General features: G+C 50.3%; 1 protein-coding gene across 1 annotated transcript; it reads right to left on the bottom strand.

The window, feature by feature from the left end:
• Positions 1-1,377: 1,377 nt before the first annotated feature.
• C16H17orf97 (chromosome 16 C17orf97 homolog) lies at positions 1,378-5,714 on the bottom strand. The gene is made up of 2 exons (XM_023193350.2): positions 5,278-5,714; positions 1,378-2,477 (listed from the first exon to the last, which is right to left on the bottom strand). Exons 1-2 carry the CDS (start codon positions 5,582-5,584, stop codon positions 1,807-1,809), a joined length of 978 nt encoding a protein of 325 aa, XP_023049118.1. The 5' UTR covers positions 5,585-5,714; the 3' UTR covers positions 1,378-1,806.
• Between the last annotated feature and the right edge of the window lie 11,130 nt (positions 5,715-16,844).

The following is a 16,844-nucleotide window of genomic DNA, read 5'->3' as shown; positions in this document are numbered from 1 at the left end:
TCCCAGCTACTCGGGAGGCTGAGGCAGGAGAATGGCGTAAACCCGGGAGGCGGAGCTTGCAGTGAGCTGAGATCCGGCCACTGCACTCCAGTCTGGGCGACAGAGCGAGACTCTGTCTCAAAAAAAAAAAAAAAAAAAAAAAACAACAACCTTCTCCCGTGTACACTCATTTCTTGTCTACCCCAAAACACTGTAACCTCTTGAAGGTCAGGGATGTCATCTCAGCCTCCATGCTGCCCTCTCAGACCACGTGTTGCTGAGGTAGAGGAGGCTTCCCTAGAGACCCCCTTTTCCTTTGGACTTTTCAGCTAGAAATGCCGGGACACACACACACACACGCAGGACCAGCCCCCAGCCACTGCCTTTGGGGAGTATAAATTCCCCAGCTTCCTCACCCTTAGGTGGGATAATTCTAGAAGGGGGTTTCCCTGTGGAATTAAGCTCCAGTTGCCCAGTAAGAAAACTGGCCTAATACTCCCTGGAAGCCGGGCCAGACACAGTGGCTCATGCCTGTAATCCCAGCGTTTTGGAAGGCCAAGGTGGGAGGATTGCTTGAGGCCAGGAGTTTGAGACCAGCCTGCGAAACAGAGTGAGATCCACCCACCCCACCCCAATCTCTACAAACATTTAAAAAACTAGCCAGGCGTGGTGGCACTCGCCTACAGTCCCTGCTACTCAGGGGGCTGAGGTGGGAGGATCGCGTGAGCCCAGGAGGCGGAGTGCAGCGAGAGCCGTGACCACACCACTGCACTCCAGCCCGGCCGGCAGAGCTGGATCCTGTCTAAAAACAAAAGTTCCAGGATTGGCCGTCTTCCCTTCTCTGTATCACCCTCTACTCATCCTTTGTTCTCCCAGATACTCTACTTGCATTTGAATCCTCGTCTCAGGGGCTGCTTCTGGGAGGGCACGAACTGCGGCAGCACATGGCCCTCACTGGCTGTTTGTGGCAGGGAGGAATGTGTATTCGGTGTAGCGAGGCTTTTTCTTTTTTCTTTTTTCTTTTTTTTGAGACGGAGTCTGGCTCTGTCACCCAGGCTGGAGTGCAGTGGCCGGATCTCAGCTCACTGCAAGCTCTGCCTCCCGGGTTTATGCCATTCTCCTGCCTCAGCCTCCCGAGTAGCTGGGACTACAGGCGCCTGCCACCTCGCCCGGCTAGGTTTTTGGTATTTTTTAGTAGAGACGGGGTTTCACCGTGTTAGCCAGGATGGTCTCGATCTCCTGACCTCGTGATCCGCCCGTCTCGGCCTCCCAAAGTGCTGGGATTAAGCGAGGCTTTTTCTAACGTGGGATTAGGAGGGGACCATGTTTATAAAAGAAGCAATATTCCTTTTGGGACTTCTAACTTCCCAGGGATGAAGTTCTGGAACCCACTTATTCTGAGGCCGTTTAAAGGCAGGACGTGCATTTAATTAAAACAGAAAAAGGCTCCAAGAGGTTCAGAGCATGGTCCTTGGGCCGACAGAAGCAGGTACTGTGTGAGGAGTTTCACCATGAGATGGAGACTTTAAGATGTAAATAATCTACACACTTTCTTTTCTTTTGGGGGCAGATTATAGACAACTAGCTGTGGTGAGAAATAACAGAGATGCTTATTTAAGAAAAAGGAAATTCTGAAAAGAATTCTGTTCACTAAATTGCGTATGTTCTCGAGGAGCTGTGGCTTTCCCGGGCAGCCAAGGGCATCCTGGTGATGGGAGAGTCGGCCTCGCCCGTGTACTGGCCTCATTTTCTTTTGTGATGACTGTTTTTAACACATAAACTTGTGGTAAGGAGAAATTACCAGTTTGTCGCATTGTGGGTGGAGTTTTACTCCAGCAGAGTAGGAGCTAAATCAGAGCGTAGAAGCTTTGGGGTAAGGTTTCCTTCCAAGTAGAGATTGGGGTGCTCAGCTGTCGATGTGGGCTGCCTGCAGCTGGAGCTGCTGTCTTTGTCTGAGAGGTAGGGTAAGTTCTCAGGGGTCTCCTCGGCATCGGGGTTGGACTGGAAGCTCTTGAGGGCGTCGGGGTTGGACTGGAAGCCCTTGAGGGCGTCAGCGTCGGACTGGAAGATCTTGAGGGCGTCGGGGTCGGACTGGAAGCTCTTGAGGGCGCCGGGGTCGGACTGGAAGCTCTTGAGGGCATTGGAGTCAGTGTGGAAGCTCTTGAGGGCATCAGGGTCGGTGTGGAAGCCCTTGAGGGCCAAGCACCGGTACCGCTTTCTCCGGTTCAGTTTATAGATGCGAATCCTTTCCTTCTCTGCCTCTGGGTCAGCAAGAACTCCATCCCAGCGCAGACTTTCGTTGATCTGGTTCGCAAGGTTCTCGGCTATTTCGGCAAAGTCGGGGAGGCTGACGGTGGAGGAGTCCGAAGGGAGGTGCCTGTTCTCCACTTTGCTCTGTCTGTGCTCCGGTTTCGGGCCACGGTCTTTGCCAGGACTTAAGATGTCATGAAAGGAGGAAGAAAGCAGCTGGCTCTTCACGCTCGGGCTCTGATGTTTATCTGCTGAGTAGATGAGCAGGTTAGTGTTTGCCGCAATGTCTGCCCTTGGCCTGCTGGGGATGGTGCCCAAATCACCCAAGATGGAAGAGGAGGATGGGGGCCCCTCCGTACCCAGGGCTCAGGCTGCCAAGTCCACCCGCCTCATGCCCACCTACTGCCTGTGTGATTTTGCTGGAACTATTTTGGGGAAGGAGGAACCATTCACTGAGCACATGGTCTGAGCCAGGCCCTCTGGGTAAAGGCGATAGGCCCTGTTTTTTGGGGGAGGAAATCGAAGCTCAAAAAGTTTCAGGGACTTGCCAGTGTCAAGAGCCAGTGGCAGAGCTGGGACCTGAGTGCAGGCCAGGCCCCCAGTGCTCCGCTCTTTCCACCGGGCCGTGCTGCCCCCACACACCCTCACCACGTGCTCACCGTGGCCATTCCCAGGTCTGGGAGTCTGTGACTCTACCCGAGTCTAGACACTTTATGATGGAAGAAACGGAAAAAAACAGGAAAACTTTCTAAATTTGACTGATGAAAGCAATATTATGCCAGAAATACTTCTGTTGCGTGGCTTGTACTTTTTTTTTTTTTTTTTTTTTTTGAGACGGAGTCTCGCTCTGTTGCCCAGGCTGGAGTGCAGTGGCCGGATCTCAGCTCACTGCAAGCTCTGCCTCCCGGGTTTATGCCATTCTCCTGCCTCAGCCTCCCGAGTAGCTGGGACTACAGGCGCCTGCCACCTCGCCCGGCTAGGTTTTTGGTATTTTTTAGTAGAGACGGGGTTTCACCGTGTTAGCCAGGATGGTCTCGATCTCCTGACCTCGTGATCCGCCCATCTCGGCCTCCCAAAGTGCTGGGATTACAGGCTTGAGCCACCGCGCCCGGCCCTTGTACTGATTTTTTAACATGAACAGCACTTCAGAGTTATTTAACATGCACATAAAATGCTACAAATTGTGGTTCTTTCGTCAGCTCATCCTTTTATTTTAGGGGAGAGAGAAGTATCTCCCGTAAGAAAAAAAAGAAAAGTAATCGGCTTTTGACACTTCTCTCCCTTCCTGCGCCCTGAACGCTGTCTGGTGCCCCCTGCTGACGGTATGAGGAACCTGTCACCGTCATTTCTACAGTGAAGAGCTGAGTCAAAAGGACGGTGAACTGCCAAATTTCTTTTTGCAGATACACACAGGGCTTCTTTTTTTTTTTTTTTTTTTTTTTGAGACAGAGTCTCACTCTGCCACCCAGGCTGGAGCGCAGTGGCACAACCTCGGCTCGCTGCAACCTCCACCTCCCAGGTTCAAGCAATTCTAGGCGCCTGCCACCACTCCCAGCTAGTTTTTATATTTTCATATAAAATATATGAAAGACGGGGTTTCACCATGTTGGCCAGGCTGGTCTCGAACTCCCAAAGTGCTGGGATTACAGGTGTGAGTCACTGTGCCCAGACACACAGGACTTCTTGACCCGAACTGCAGAATTTTCTTGCTTTTGTATTACGATGCCACCTGAGAAGGACTTATCATCTTCCCGGTGCTCCCTCCCCACACTGCACGGTCAATATGGGCCAGGCTGCCACTCCTGCCTCCTGCTTGCCTTGGTGCCAGCTCTGCCACAGAGCACCAGGGCCCAGAAGTGGAGCTTAGGGCCCTCTCCCTGACAGCCAAAGCCACTGAGGTGGGCCACACAGGCGACAGTGGCCTCACAGCACTCACGGGCACCTGCATTCTCTGTCACTGGTGTGCTCCCTCTCCTCAAAGTGGGTGCTCAGGCCCTTTGTCAAGAAATCTAGGGATTCTACAAGAAGAGCTTGGTGAGAGGTAGGGACTGGGGTTTATGGCATGTGGGGTGTGTGTGTTTGTGAAGGTGTCCCTGGGACAGAGTGCAATTCCTGCCTGTGTGTGACTACACACGTGAATGTGTAACACGTTAACAGCCTGTGTCTGTGTGTGTAGACTATGAATGTGTGTGCATCACAGGGATCTGTGCTTCAGGTTTTTTTTATTATTTTTTAAAGAGGGTTTTGCTTGTTGCCCAGGCTGGAGTGCAGTGGTGGGATCATAGCTCACTGCAGCCTGGAAGTCCTGGGTTCAAGTGATCCTCCCACCTCGGCCTCCCAAAATGCTCGGATTACAGGCGTGAGCCGCTGCGCCCCGCCCTTTAGTTTCACTGTTGGTGTTACATTGATATGAAGAGGAGAGTGGTGGAGGGTGTCAGGGATTATCGGAGGATGTCACAGTGACTGGCGTGATGGGGTTTGTGCAGTCCAAGGCTGCCCCTTGGTGGGTGCGACGGGGAGCCCATGCTTATATACACGTCTGTGGGTGTGGGTGTCTACAGCACATCCAGAGGCAGGCAGCCTTAAAGCACGAGAGTGTGAGGAGGGGAGGCAGGACTCTGCCCTTCTCTGTGCATGAGAGTGAGGGCCTTTCAAGTGGCATCAATGTGTTTGGGGTGGGGAGAGTGTCTTGTGAGGAGGGCCTCTGTGGGGAACGTGCAGAAGTTTAAGATTGCCAGTTTTGGCTGAGGGCTTAGCAAGTTCAGAGGGTGTCTTTGTGTGGGGCTGGAAGGCTCTTAGGAATGGTGGATGTCTGTGGGGGGTCTCTGTGTGGGGCTAAGGGACCGCAAAGTTGGCGGATGGTCTCCATGGGGCGGGGGCTGGGGGCATCGCTGCGCTGCTGACCGGCACGTGTGGGGAGCAGGAGGACCTCGGTCCGGGACCACTGAGCTTCTGTTTCCGGTCTGAAGGGTCTCCAGGTAAATCGGAGTCCCCGAAGAGTCTCCAGAGAACTGGAGCTGACACAGCCGCGCTACCTGCTCCTCTTACCGTCCCCCTTGCCAGACCCCTTGGTCTTCTTCTTCCTTTTTTTCTTCTTCTTCACCTTCCGTTTGGCCAGCTCGGAGGCGCCGCCTGGGATGGGGGGCAGTCTAGACCCCTGCGGGCCCGCGGCGCCGCCCTCCCGCTCCTCCTCCTCGCCGTCGTTGTCCTCGTACCCCGATGCCTCTGCCCCACCGCGGCGGTCCATCCGCCTGCTGGGCTGCAACCCAACCCGCCCCCGGGGCGCCTGAGACCCGCTGCCGACTAGTGGGCGGCTCTTCGCGGGGACCGCCAGGCCAGGGCCACGCGTCTCCATGGCGACCACCCCCGCTGCGCCTGCGCAGTCAGGACGCTTCAGCCTAGCGCCCCACGGACTGCGGTGTGCGCATGCGTGTTTCTGTCTTTTGGCGACCTCAGCACACAGCGGTGTGCGAATGCGTGCTTCTGTCGGGGGCCCTTGACACACAGCGGTGCGCGCATGCGTGCTTCTGTCGGAGCGCTAGGCACCCAGCGGGGCACGCATGCGTACTTCTCTTGGAGAACTAGCCACACAGCGGTGTGCGCATGCGTGCTTCTGTCGGCGCACTAGGCACCCAGAGAGGCACGCATGCGTACTTCTGTTGGAGAACTAGGCACACAGCGGTGCGCGCATGCATGCTTCCATCTGTTGGAGATCCCGGCACAGCGATGTGTGCATGCAGGCTTCTGTCTGCTGAGCCCTCGCACCCAGAGGTGTGCACATGCATGCTTCTGTCTGCTGAGCCCTTGCACTCAGAGGTTTGCGCATGCGTGCTTCTGTCGGGGACCTCGGCACCCAGTGGCGCGCGCATGCGTGCTTCTGTCTGTTGGAAACTGCACGGTTGACCGCACGAAGGGGAGGGTGGGCAGAGAGATTTTAAATCTCTGGGCTGACACGCGTCTCGTCCAGTCCCGTGCCTCCATCCTCCCGCCTTGGCCTCCCACCCTCACGCCTGGCTAAGATTTTTGGTTTTTGGTTTCAGGCTGGTCTCGAATTCCTGTTTAGGTGTTTCTGCACCTGTTTAAATGCGGTGTGCTCTCACCTCAATTTTTATTGCCTGAGTTTCAGTCTCGTACATCTACCCTGGACCCTCAAAGCCAATGTGTCCAAAACAAACTTACTTCTCCACTGTTTTCCATTTCAGTGAACAAAACCGCTGGACTGGCGGGAAACCTGGTGGGCTTCCATGTCCCCCACCTTCTCCCTGGTCCCTTACCCAGGGTGGGGCCGACTGCCATGTCTGGCAGTGGGACTTCTGGGTCCTCTCCTAAGTGGTCTCTGCTTTCAAATCCTCCCCACGAACTCTCCGCACAACTGCTAGAGCAAACTTTTAAAAACAAACCATTCACTCTCTTGCTTAAAACTCTCCAGCGATGAAAAACAAAACATAGAAAGTCAAAAAGTCCTCCAGTGCCTCCTCATCACAATTCACATCAAGATCTAAACTCTTGCCGGGCTCTGGGAGGGGCTAAAACCCATAGTGTCAACGCTTTAGGAAGTCAAGGTGGGTGGATCGCTTGAACCCAGCCTGGGCAACATAGTGAGATCCCGTCTCTACCAAAAGTTAACCAGCTGTGCCGAGGGGCACTTGTGGAGAAACGAGCCTGCAGTGAGCCGAGATCACACGACTGCTCTCCAGCCTGGGTGACAAAGCAAGACTTTCTCTCTCTCTCTCTCTCTTTTTTTTTTTTTTTTCTGAGACAGAGCCTCCCTCTGCTGCGCAGGCTGGAGTGCAGTGGCACGAACTTGACTCACTGCAATCTCCGCTTCCCAGGTTCAAGCGATTCTTCTGCTTCAGCCTCCCGAGTAGCTGGGGCTACAGGTGCCCGACCATGCTTGGCTAATTTTTTTTTTTTTTTTTTTTGTATTTTTTAGTACAGAAGGGGTGTCACCATATTGGTCAGGCTGGTCTCGAACACCTGACCTTGTGATCCACCTGCCTCTGCCTCCCAAAGTGCTGGGATTACAGGCATGAGCCACCATGCACAGCCTCTGTCTCTTTAAAAAAAAAAAAAAAAAAAGTGGCTTACAAGCCCTGATATGATGTGTCACCTGCTTTTCTTTCCAGGTTTATCCTCCACAGATTCGATTATCTGAACATGGCTGCAGAGGCTGGGCATGGTGACTCATGCCTATAATCCCAGCACTTTGGGAGGTCAGGGGGGGTGGATCACTTGAGGTCAGGAATTTGAGACCAGCCTGGCCAACATGGAGAAACCCCATCTCGACTAAAAATACAAAAATTAGCCAGGCGTGATGATGGGTGCCTGTAATCCCAGTTATTTGAGAGGCTGAGGCAGGAGAATCACTTGAACCCAGTAGGTGGAGGTTGCAGTGAGCTGAAATTGCATCACTGCACTCCAGCCTGGGTGACAGAGCAAGACTCTGTCTCAAAATAAAATAAAATGATAAAATAAATTAAAAATAGCTGCAGTAATATCTCTTTTCCCACATACTCTTCAAGAATCTTGCCATTCCCACAGCAAGACACAGAGTCTCATTCTACTCTCCTTCAATCTAACGGGTTTGTTGTCGCGCTTGTAACCCATAGTATGCTGCAGAAGTGCCTCAGTGTGTGACTTCTCAGGCTGGGTCCTAAAGGGAATGCAGCATCTGTCCACCTTCTTAGCCCATGACGTGCTTTCTCAGAGTCCTGAGCCTCCCAGTGAGAAGTCTGGGGACCCCAAGGCTGTCACAGCTTCATAAATCCCCACCTAGTCCACACGGAGAGCCTCTAAGATGTATGGAGATAAAAGATGCCTCAGCGTCTCCAGCCCCAAATTTTCCCATCCAGCTCTCGTCCCACAGCAGCAGCAGGAGAGACCCCAGGCCTGACCCAGACAGACAGGCCTTTCCTGAACTCCTGACCCAAAGAAGCTGCGAGAGATAATACGATGGTTGTAGTTATTTAAGTTACAAAGGTTTGGAGTGATGTGTTATGCGACAGTAGATAACTGGATGTGTCTTTTTAAAAAGATATGGAATGGTGTATTATATTTAATTTCAACTTTTATTTTAGATTCGGGGGGTACGTGTGCAAGTTTGTTACATGGGTACGTTGCGTGATGCTGAGGTTTGGGGTATGGGTGATCCCGTCACCCAGGTGGTGAGTACAGCACCCAGTAGGTAGTTTCTCAGTCCACACCTCCCAGCCCCTCCTCCCTCTAGTAGCCCCCAGTACCCACTGAAAAAATCAGCCTTTGATTTTAGCCATTCTGGTGAGTAAGAAGTTGTATTTCTCTGTGGTTTTAAGTTGAATTTCCTTGGTGATTAATGAAATCAAGCACTCTTGAATGTGCTTTCTGGTCATTTGTACGTGTGTGTGTGTGTGTGTGTGTGTGTGTATTTATTTTATTTATTTTTTTTGAGATGGAGTCTTGCTCTGTGGCCCTGGCTGCTGTGCAATGGCACGATCTTCACTCACTGCAACTTCTGCCTCCTTGGTTGAAGCGATTCTCCTGCCTCAGCCTCCCTAGTAGCTGGAACTACAGGCGTGCACCACCACGCCCGGCTAATTTTTGTGTTTTTAGTAGAGATGGGGTTTCACCACGTTGGTCAGGCTGCTCTCAAACTCCTGATCTCAGGTGATCCACCTGCCTTGGCCTCCCAAAGTGCTGAGATTACAGGTGTGAGCCACCGTGCCCGGCCTGTTATTTGTATATCTTTAAGTGTCTTTTGAAGTCTTTTGGCCATTCTCTAATGTGGTTGTTTATTGTTGATTGTTTTTTGTTGTTGATGTCTTTGCATAACTTGAATACAAGTGTTTTGTCAGCTTTATGACCGCAAAGATTTTTTTTCCAGGTCTGTAACTTATCCATTTTCTGAATGGTGTCTTTGGATAAGCAGAAATTTCAAATTGCGATAAAGAAGTTTTTTCAATTTTCACTTCATTTGATCAGTTTTTTCTTTTTGTATGCTGTCCAAGGACTCTTTGCCTGCCCTCCATTGCAAAGACAGTGTACTATGCTATCTTCTTTTTTTTTTTTTTTTTTTTTTTGAGACAGAGTCTTGCTGTGTCTCCTGGGCTGGAGTGCAGTGGCCGGATCTCAGCTCACTGCAAGCTCCGCCTCCTGGGTTCACGCCATTCTCCTGCCTCAGCCTCCGGAGTAGCTGGGACTACAGGCGCCCACCACCTCGCCCGGCTAGTTTTTTGTATTTTTAGTAGAGACGGGGTTTCACCGTGTAGACCAGGATGGTCTCGATCTCCTGACCTCATGATCCGCCCGTCTCGGCCTCCCAAAGTGCTGGGATTACAGGCTTGAGCCACCGCGCCCGGCCTTATGCTATCTTCTAGAAGCTGTATAGTTCTGGTTTTAGGTCAGGTTCATGATCTACCTCAAATTAATTATTTTTTTTGAGGTGGAGTTTTGCTCGTCACCCAAGCTGGAGTGCAGTGGCCTGATCTCAGCTCACTGCAACCTCTGCCTCCTGGGTTCAAGCAATTCTTCTGCCTCAGCCCCCCCAAGTAGCTGGGGTTACAGGTGTGCACAAACAAGCCAGGCTAATTTTGTATAATCCCAGAGTGCTGGGATTGTAGGTGTGAGCCACCGCACTGGCCTACCTCAAATTAATTTTGTGAATAAAGTCATATATAGGAGTCACGTTTATTTTTTCCCAAATGAATTTCCAGTTTTTTCCAGGAACTTCCATTGAAAAGACATTCCTTTTCCCATTGACTTGAGTTGGTACTTTTTATTACGATTTTTTTTTTTTTTTTTGAGATGGAGTCTCACTCTGTGGCCCAGGCTGGAGTGCAGTGGCACAATCTCGGCTCACTGCAACCTCCACCACGCAGATCCAAGTGGCTCTTCTGCCTTAGTCTCCTGAGCAGCTGGGGCTACAGGTGTGTGCCACCACACCTGGCCTTTTTTTTTTTTTTTTTTTTGTATTTTTAGTAGAGATGGGGTTTCAACATGTTGGCCAGGCTGGTCTCAAACTCCTGACCTCAAGTGATCCACCTGCCTCGGTCTCCCAAAGTGTTGGGATTAGAGGTGTGAGCCACCGTGGCTGGTTGTTTCTGATTTTCTTTTCTTTTTCTTTTTCTTTTTCTTTCTTCTTCTTCTTCTTTTTTTTTTTTTTTTGAGACAGGGTCTCACTATTTTGCCCAAGCGGGTCTCAAACGTCTGGGCTCATGTGATCCTCCTACCTTGGTCTCCCAAAGAGTTGGGATTACGGGCATGAGTCACCATATGCAGCCTGACTTGGTACTTTTGTAGAAAATCAGTTAACTATATGTTTGTGAATCTATTTCTAGAGTCTGTTTTGTTCTGTTGTTCTGTCTGTCCTTTGACCAATACCACATCATCTTGACTTACCATCTTGTAGCTTTATGGTAAATCTTTAAAAAATATAAAAATAAAAAATAGAGATGGATTCTCAGTATGTTCCCCAGGCTGGTCTCAAACTCCTGAACTCACGTTGTCCTCCCACCTTCGCCTTCCAAAGTGCTGGGGTGACAGACGTGAGCCACCGTGCCTGGCCCGTGGTAAATCTTGGTATCACGTGGTGTAAGTCTTCCAACTGTGTCATCTTTGAAGATTGTTTGGACGATGCTAGAGCCTTTGCTTTTCCACATACATTTTCAAATCTTCTTGTTTACTTCTTTTTTTTTTTTTTTTTTAAGACGGAGTCTCACTCTGTCCACCAGGCTGGAGTGCAGTGGCTCGATCTCGGCTCACTGCAAGCTCCGCCTCCTGGATTCACACCATTCTCCTGCCTCAGCCTCCCTAGTAGCTGGGACTACAGGCGCCCGCCACCGCGCCCGGCTAATTTTTTTTGTAGTTTTAGTAGAGACGGGGTTTCACCGTGGTCTCGATCTCCTGACCTTGTGATCCGCCCGCCTCGGCCTCCCAAAGTGCTGGGATTACAGGCGTGAGCCACCGCGCCCGGCTTGTTTGCTTCTTAAAATCCCCTTTGAGATTTTGATGGGGATTGCACCAAATCTATAAATCTCAGTCAGTACTGAGTAAATGACATCATTGGCGTGTGTGTGAGTAAATGACATCATTGGCGTGTGTGGATGCATTGCTCTATAAGAGGCCGTTCTGTTAGTGGGATGTGTGTCCTCAGTCTTCCCATCCCCTGGCAAGCTCCCTGGTGTGTCCAGCACAGCGTGGCAAGCACGGTGTGTGGTACCTGCCTCTTGCCTGTCTGCTTTCGTCCTTAGGAGTTAAGTGAAATACAAATGGCGGAAGTCCTTTGTGGAAATGACCAGCTACCATCGATGTGTCTGGGGTTTGCATTTCAGATGCTCTTTCATACTCACCCGGGTACCTGCAGATGGTGCTTGGAAAGGCTGGCTGCCCTCCTGCCCGTCTTCCCTCTCAGCTGGTCCTTCTTGCCTCAGTGCTTAGCCGACAGGAGACAGTTTGGTCATTTCTCTTCTGATTTTAGTGAAGGTTGTGTCGACGTTATGTTGAGCCAGCCAGTGAGCTATGAAAGAGAAAAGTCACCTCCAGCAAAGGGATGCATCTTATGAATGCATTTCATACATAATCACAAAAAGGCCATGCAAGGAAAGTGAATCTAAATGTTTGCAGGTGTTTTAAGTGTACATTATTCTGTCTGGTCTCCTCTGCAGTCTCTGTCTCCTCACTGACCCATCCCTTCTCAGCCCACTACAGTTGTAGTTCTTGCACCATTGCGCTACCAAAGCAGCTTTACAATGTCACCGCCGTCCTTCCAAGTCATCGAGTACAGTGGACAACCTTTGTCCTTGTTGGCCCTGACCTGCCAGCCACATTTGACACTCCTGACCCCTCTTTCCTTCTTGAAATGTTGTGTCTGCCCGGCTTTTGGGACACCATCCTCAGGATTCTCTGGCCATTCCGTCTCCTTTGCCCAGAAATCCTCCCTTCTCAGCCTCTGAATGTTGGCCTTTTCTGAGCTTGGCGTAAGGACTCTGTTCTTGAAGCTCTGTCACCTCCACATGCTGAAAGCTTCTTCCTCCAGAAGAAGCTTTAATAGAGCCAGGCATGGTGGCTCACGCCTGTAATCCCAGCACTTTGGGAGGCCGAGGTAGGTGGATCACCTGAGGTCGGGAGTTCGAGACCAGCCTGGCCAACTTGGTGAAACCCGGTCTCTACTAAAAATACAACAACAACAACAACAACAACAACAACAACAACAAAATTGGCCAGCCATGTTGGCAGGCACCCGTAATCCCAGCTACTCGGGAGGCTGAGGCAGGATAACTGCTTGAACATAGGAGGCAGAGGTTGCAGTGAGCCGAGGTTGCACCACTGCACTCCAGCCTGGGCGACAATAGCAAAACTGCATCTCAAAAAAAAAAAGGATAGCTGTAACACATACTGCTACTGTGATAATTTTGTAGCCATCTCCTGTTGCTATTTTAATGAGCCCAAGTGTTGCAAACATCCCCCTTAAAATGTCATGTGACAAAGTAAATTATCTAGCCCGTGGCTCATTCCTATAATCCCAGCACTTGAGGAGCCTGAGGAGGGAGGATCACTTGAGGTTCGGGAGTTTGAAACCAGAAATTTTTTCTACAAAAGAAAAATTAAAAACTTACCCAGGCATGGTGGCGCCTGCCTGTAGCCCCAGCTACTCAGGAGGTGGAAGCAGGGGATCACTTGAGCCCGGGAGTTTAAGGCTGCAGCGAGCCATCACCGTGCCACTGCACTCCAGCCTGGGTGATGGAACAAAAGGCTCTGTCTCAAAACAAAAACAAAAACAAAAACACACATGAACAAACCTGCCGTGCGAGGCTAATTATCTCCACTTGAGCAGCTTGCCTCTCCAGGAAGTTATGAACAGCAGGACACAGGGCTCGACTGCAGTTCTCTGGTGTCTTTCACTGTGTTTAGTGCAATACCCTCAACCTTAGCAACACCCAGGACCCAGAGGAGCGGCTGCAAAGGATGCTGGAAGTGCTCCCAAAAAGCAAACGAAAATCCTGACATTACACGAAAAAGCTGAATTGCCTGATACGTACCATAGATGGAGGTCTGCAGCTGCAGTGGCTGCCGTTTCAGACAGACGATTCATCTTGTACACAGATGATATAAACTTACAATGATCAATGTCAGTACAGTACTCTCAATGTTTTCGCTCTGATTTTCTTAATAACATTTTACTTTATTGTGTATGATACATATACAAAACACGTGTTCGTCGACGGTTTATGTCATTGGTAAGGATTCCGGTTAATAAGAGGCTATCGTGGCCGGGTGCCGTGACTCATGCCTGTAATCCCAGTGCTTTGGGAGGCCGAGGCGGGTGGATCACAAGGTCAGGAGATTGGGACCATCCTGGCTAACACGGTGAAACCCCGTCTCTACTAAAAATATAAAAAATTAGCTGGGCGTGGTGGCGGGCGCCTGTAGTCCCAGCTACTCGGGAGGCTGAGGCAGGAGAATGGCGTGAACCTGGGAGGCGGAGCTGGCAGTGAGCCCAGATAGCGCCACTGCACTTCAGCCTGGGCCACAGAGCGAGACTCCATCTCAAAAAGAAAAAAAAAAAAGTAGGCTATTGTTACTTACGTTTTGGGGGAGTCAGAAGTTACACACGGATTTTTGACTGCACGGGGACTGTCATCCCTAACCTCCATGTTGGTCAAAGGTCAACTGTGTTTGCGTGGGTGTATATGTTTATATATAAACATACATAATACATATTATATAAATATATAAAATGTGTAAAAATGTTTATACATACTATATATGTTTATATATAATATATACATTTCTTTCCTTCAAATTATTTGAACCAGTTTTAATATCCTATTGGTTTCTTCATCAAAGTGTTGAATAAAACTTTACCTCAAAGGCGTGATTTGACCTTTTTGAAAACCATAATTTAGCACTGAAATGAAATGCTTCCCCCCTTACTTTAAAAGAACAACATTCTATTTTAACTGTTTGTTTTCTTTTCTTTTTTTTTTGAGGCAGAGTCTCACTCTGTCACCCAGGCTGGAGTGCAGTGGCGCAATCTTGGCTCACTGTAACCTCCGCCTCCAGGGTTCAAACGATTCTCCTGTTTCAACCTCCTGAGTAGCTGGGATTACAGGCGCTGGCCATCACGCCCAGCTCATTTTTGTATTTTTAGTAGAGACAGGGTTTCACCATGTTGGCCAGGCTGGTCTCGAACTCCAGGTTTCAAGTGATCCACCTGCCTCAGCCTCCCAAAGTACTGGGATTACAGGCGAGAGCCACTGTGCCCGGCCCCATTCTATCTTAACTTCTATTTATTTATCTGGAAAATGCTTCTAAGCCTGCAACAGCACATGGAATGGGCAGCTCTTGGAGCACATCTGTTTGTCTCAGTCGGACCAAGTTCCTTGAGGTCAGAAAGTATGATGTCTTCACTTCTGCTCTTGCAGCTCTGCCCAGCTCTTGGCACAGAGCTGACGTTCTGTGAGTGGCTAAATGAGCAAAGCAAGGTTGATGGAACCGATTCTTGTAACTCTGAAAGAGACTGGTCAAGTGTACTCCTATTCGACAGACGAGGGAACGGATACACAGAGGTGTAAAGTGGATCGCTCAACCTCACAGTGCTGGTTAGTCACCACATGGGCCGGAACCCACGTTCCCAGTTCCACGTCTCCTGCAAGAGCGCAGCAGACTTTACAGTGACGTTCACTGAGCAACCGGAGAGATAGTGGCGTCTTCACGGTCGGCGTCAGCTTCCTTGTTTATACCTTCTCCTTGCGGTCTCGGCAGCTGTTACTGCTATGAGCTCTTCGAACGTTCTCCAGAGTGGAAGTTTCTCTCCCAAGAAGGATCAGGTTTTCCCCTTTGACTGGTGCTGATGTGGGCAAGCCCTGGGTGGGGCTTGCGGGTCTTGCCTTTCCTGCTGGCCTGGCTGCTGATTCCAGCTTTCTCCTCTGTCCTGCCCACACTGAGTGTTTCCTCCAAGGCAGACAAGCAGTGTCCACACTTCTGCAGCACCAGCCTTCAATGTGGGCAAGAGGGGTCCCTGCCCTCTGTCTCGTGCTCCACTGGATCCTGCTCTGACTCCACTCCAGCTGTGTCTCTCCCAGAGAGACAGGAATCAGTGGAATTGAGGGGTCTCACCGACATACAGCCTATCCCCCTTCCTTCCTTCTAGCCCGCAATCTGAGTACCTGGGACCTTGGCGTTTCTTGCCCACATAGCCCCAGCCTGCTCGTAGGGCCTATGTGGGCCTCTCCTCCTGAGCAGTCCTGGGGCAGCATGAATGGAAACTGCATGCGCAGGCTCAGGCGTCCACACATGTGCTCACGGGACCTTCTCAGTGCTGGAGCTGGAAGTAGGAAGAGGAGGTGCGGGCCGGGGGCGGGCTACAGAACCCTGAAGAATCTGAAATTCTAAATTTAAATCTGACCTTCCAGGTTGTTACGAAAGTATATTCGTCAAGGTAGGAGAACAGGACATATTTTACTTAACAGTTTGTCATAACTTTTAATATTTAGACATAAGGTGCGTGGGCTGCTGTGTCTGCTCTTGCCCCTGTGAAAAGCAGGTTTGCGCTTCCCTTTTCCTCCTTCGAGAACTCACGCCAACTGCTTCCTGATTTCCACTTCATACCTTAGGAAAAAAAAAAAGGAAAAGAAAAACTCTACAACTAGTTAAGTACATTGCACCACAGCCATATGGTGGATTACTTGGCTGCCTCTAAAAAGGAAGGAGGCAGCTCATTTTAGGCTGATGTGGAACAAAGGGCCAGACTGTTCACGAGAGGGAGCGAGGCGCGGTGTGTGGGGTTTGCTAACCTCTGCTGCCCCCGTGCTCCACCCCAATCCCATGACCTCTCTGCTGCCCCCGTGCTCCACCCCAACCCCAGGTCCTCCTTGCTGTTTTTCCAGCACCTGCTGTTCCCTGCCACTGGAACACTCTTGCCCTGGCTGTCGTCACTTTGTTCACATGTCACCTTATCAGAGAAGCCTTTCCTGACCTTTCCCCCGTGTCCCTTTGCTGTGCTTGTTCCCCTCCATAGCACGAGTCACCGCGTGACATGTACATCTGTTTATCTGTGTAGCATCTTTCTCTTTCTACTAGAAACAGGAGAGCTGGAAACTTTGTTTTGTTCCTGGCTGTACCCCCATCACCTAAAGTAGTGCCTGGCATACGGCAGGCGTTCAGTCGATACTTACCACATAAACACGTGTGTAAAAAAGATGCATCTATGCATATATGTATGTGCGTGGAATACTGCTACAATGATACATAAGAAATGGGTAAAATGATTGTCTCTTTGGAAGGAGAGGAAAAGAGACTTAGTTTGCACTCTCTCTTCTTTTGTGATGCTTCACTTTGTTGCCACATGCATATAATACTCATTTTGAATTTTTTTTTTTGAGACAGAATCTTTCTGCGATGTCCAGGCTGGAGTGCAGTGGCGTGATCTTGGCAACCTCTGCCTCCTGGGTTCAAGCGATTCTCCTGGCTCAGCCTCCCAAGTAGCTGGGATTACAGGTGTGTGACACCATGCCTGACTAATTTTTGTACTTTTAGTAGAGACAGGGTTTCACCATATTGGCCAGGCTGGTCTCAAACTCCTGACCTCAAGTGATCCACCTGCCTCAGCCTCCTGAAGTGCTGGGATTACAGGTGTGAGC

The sequence above is a fragment of the Piliocolobus tephrosceles genome, chromosome 16 (genome assembly GCF_002776525.5).
Source record: "Piliocolobus tephrosceles isolate RC106 chromosome 16, ASM277652v3, whole genome shotgun sequence".
Taxonomy (NCBI): Eukaryota; Metazoa; Chordata; class Mammalia; order Primates; family Cercopithecidae; genus Piliocolobus; species Piliocolobus tephrosceles.
Note: the sequence above shows the minus strand (reverse complement) of the source record. Positions and strands in the feature narration are given on the sequence as shown.

What these genes read in the sequence shown, in the direction of transcription:
- C16H17orf97 (XM_023193350.2), bottom strand. Translation starts at nt 5,584, where the DNA reads ATGGAGACGCGTGGCCCTGGCCTGGCGGTCCCCGCGAAGAGCCGCCCA. An exon ending in GGGGTCTGGCAAGGGGGACG is followed by an intron (nt 2,478 to 5,277) that starts GTAAGAGGAGCA and finishes TCTACTCAGCAG; the next exon opens with ATAAACATCAGAGCCCGAGC.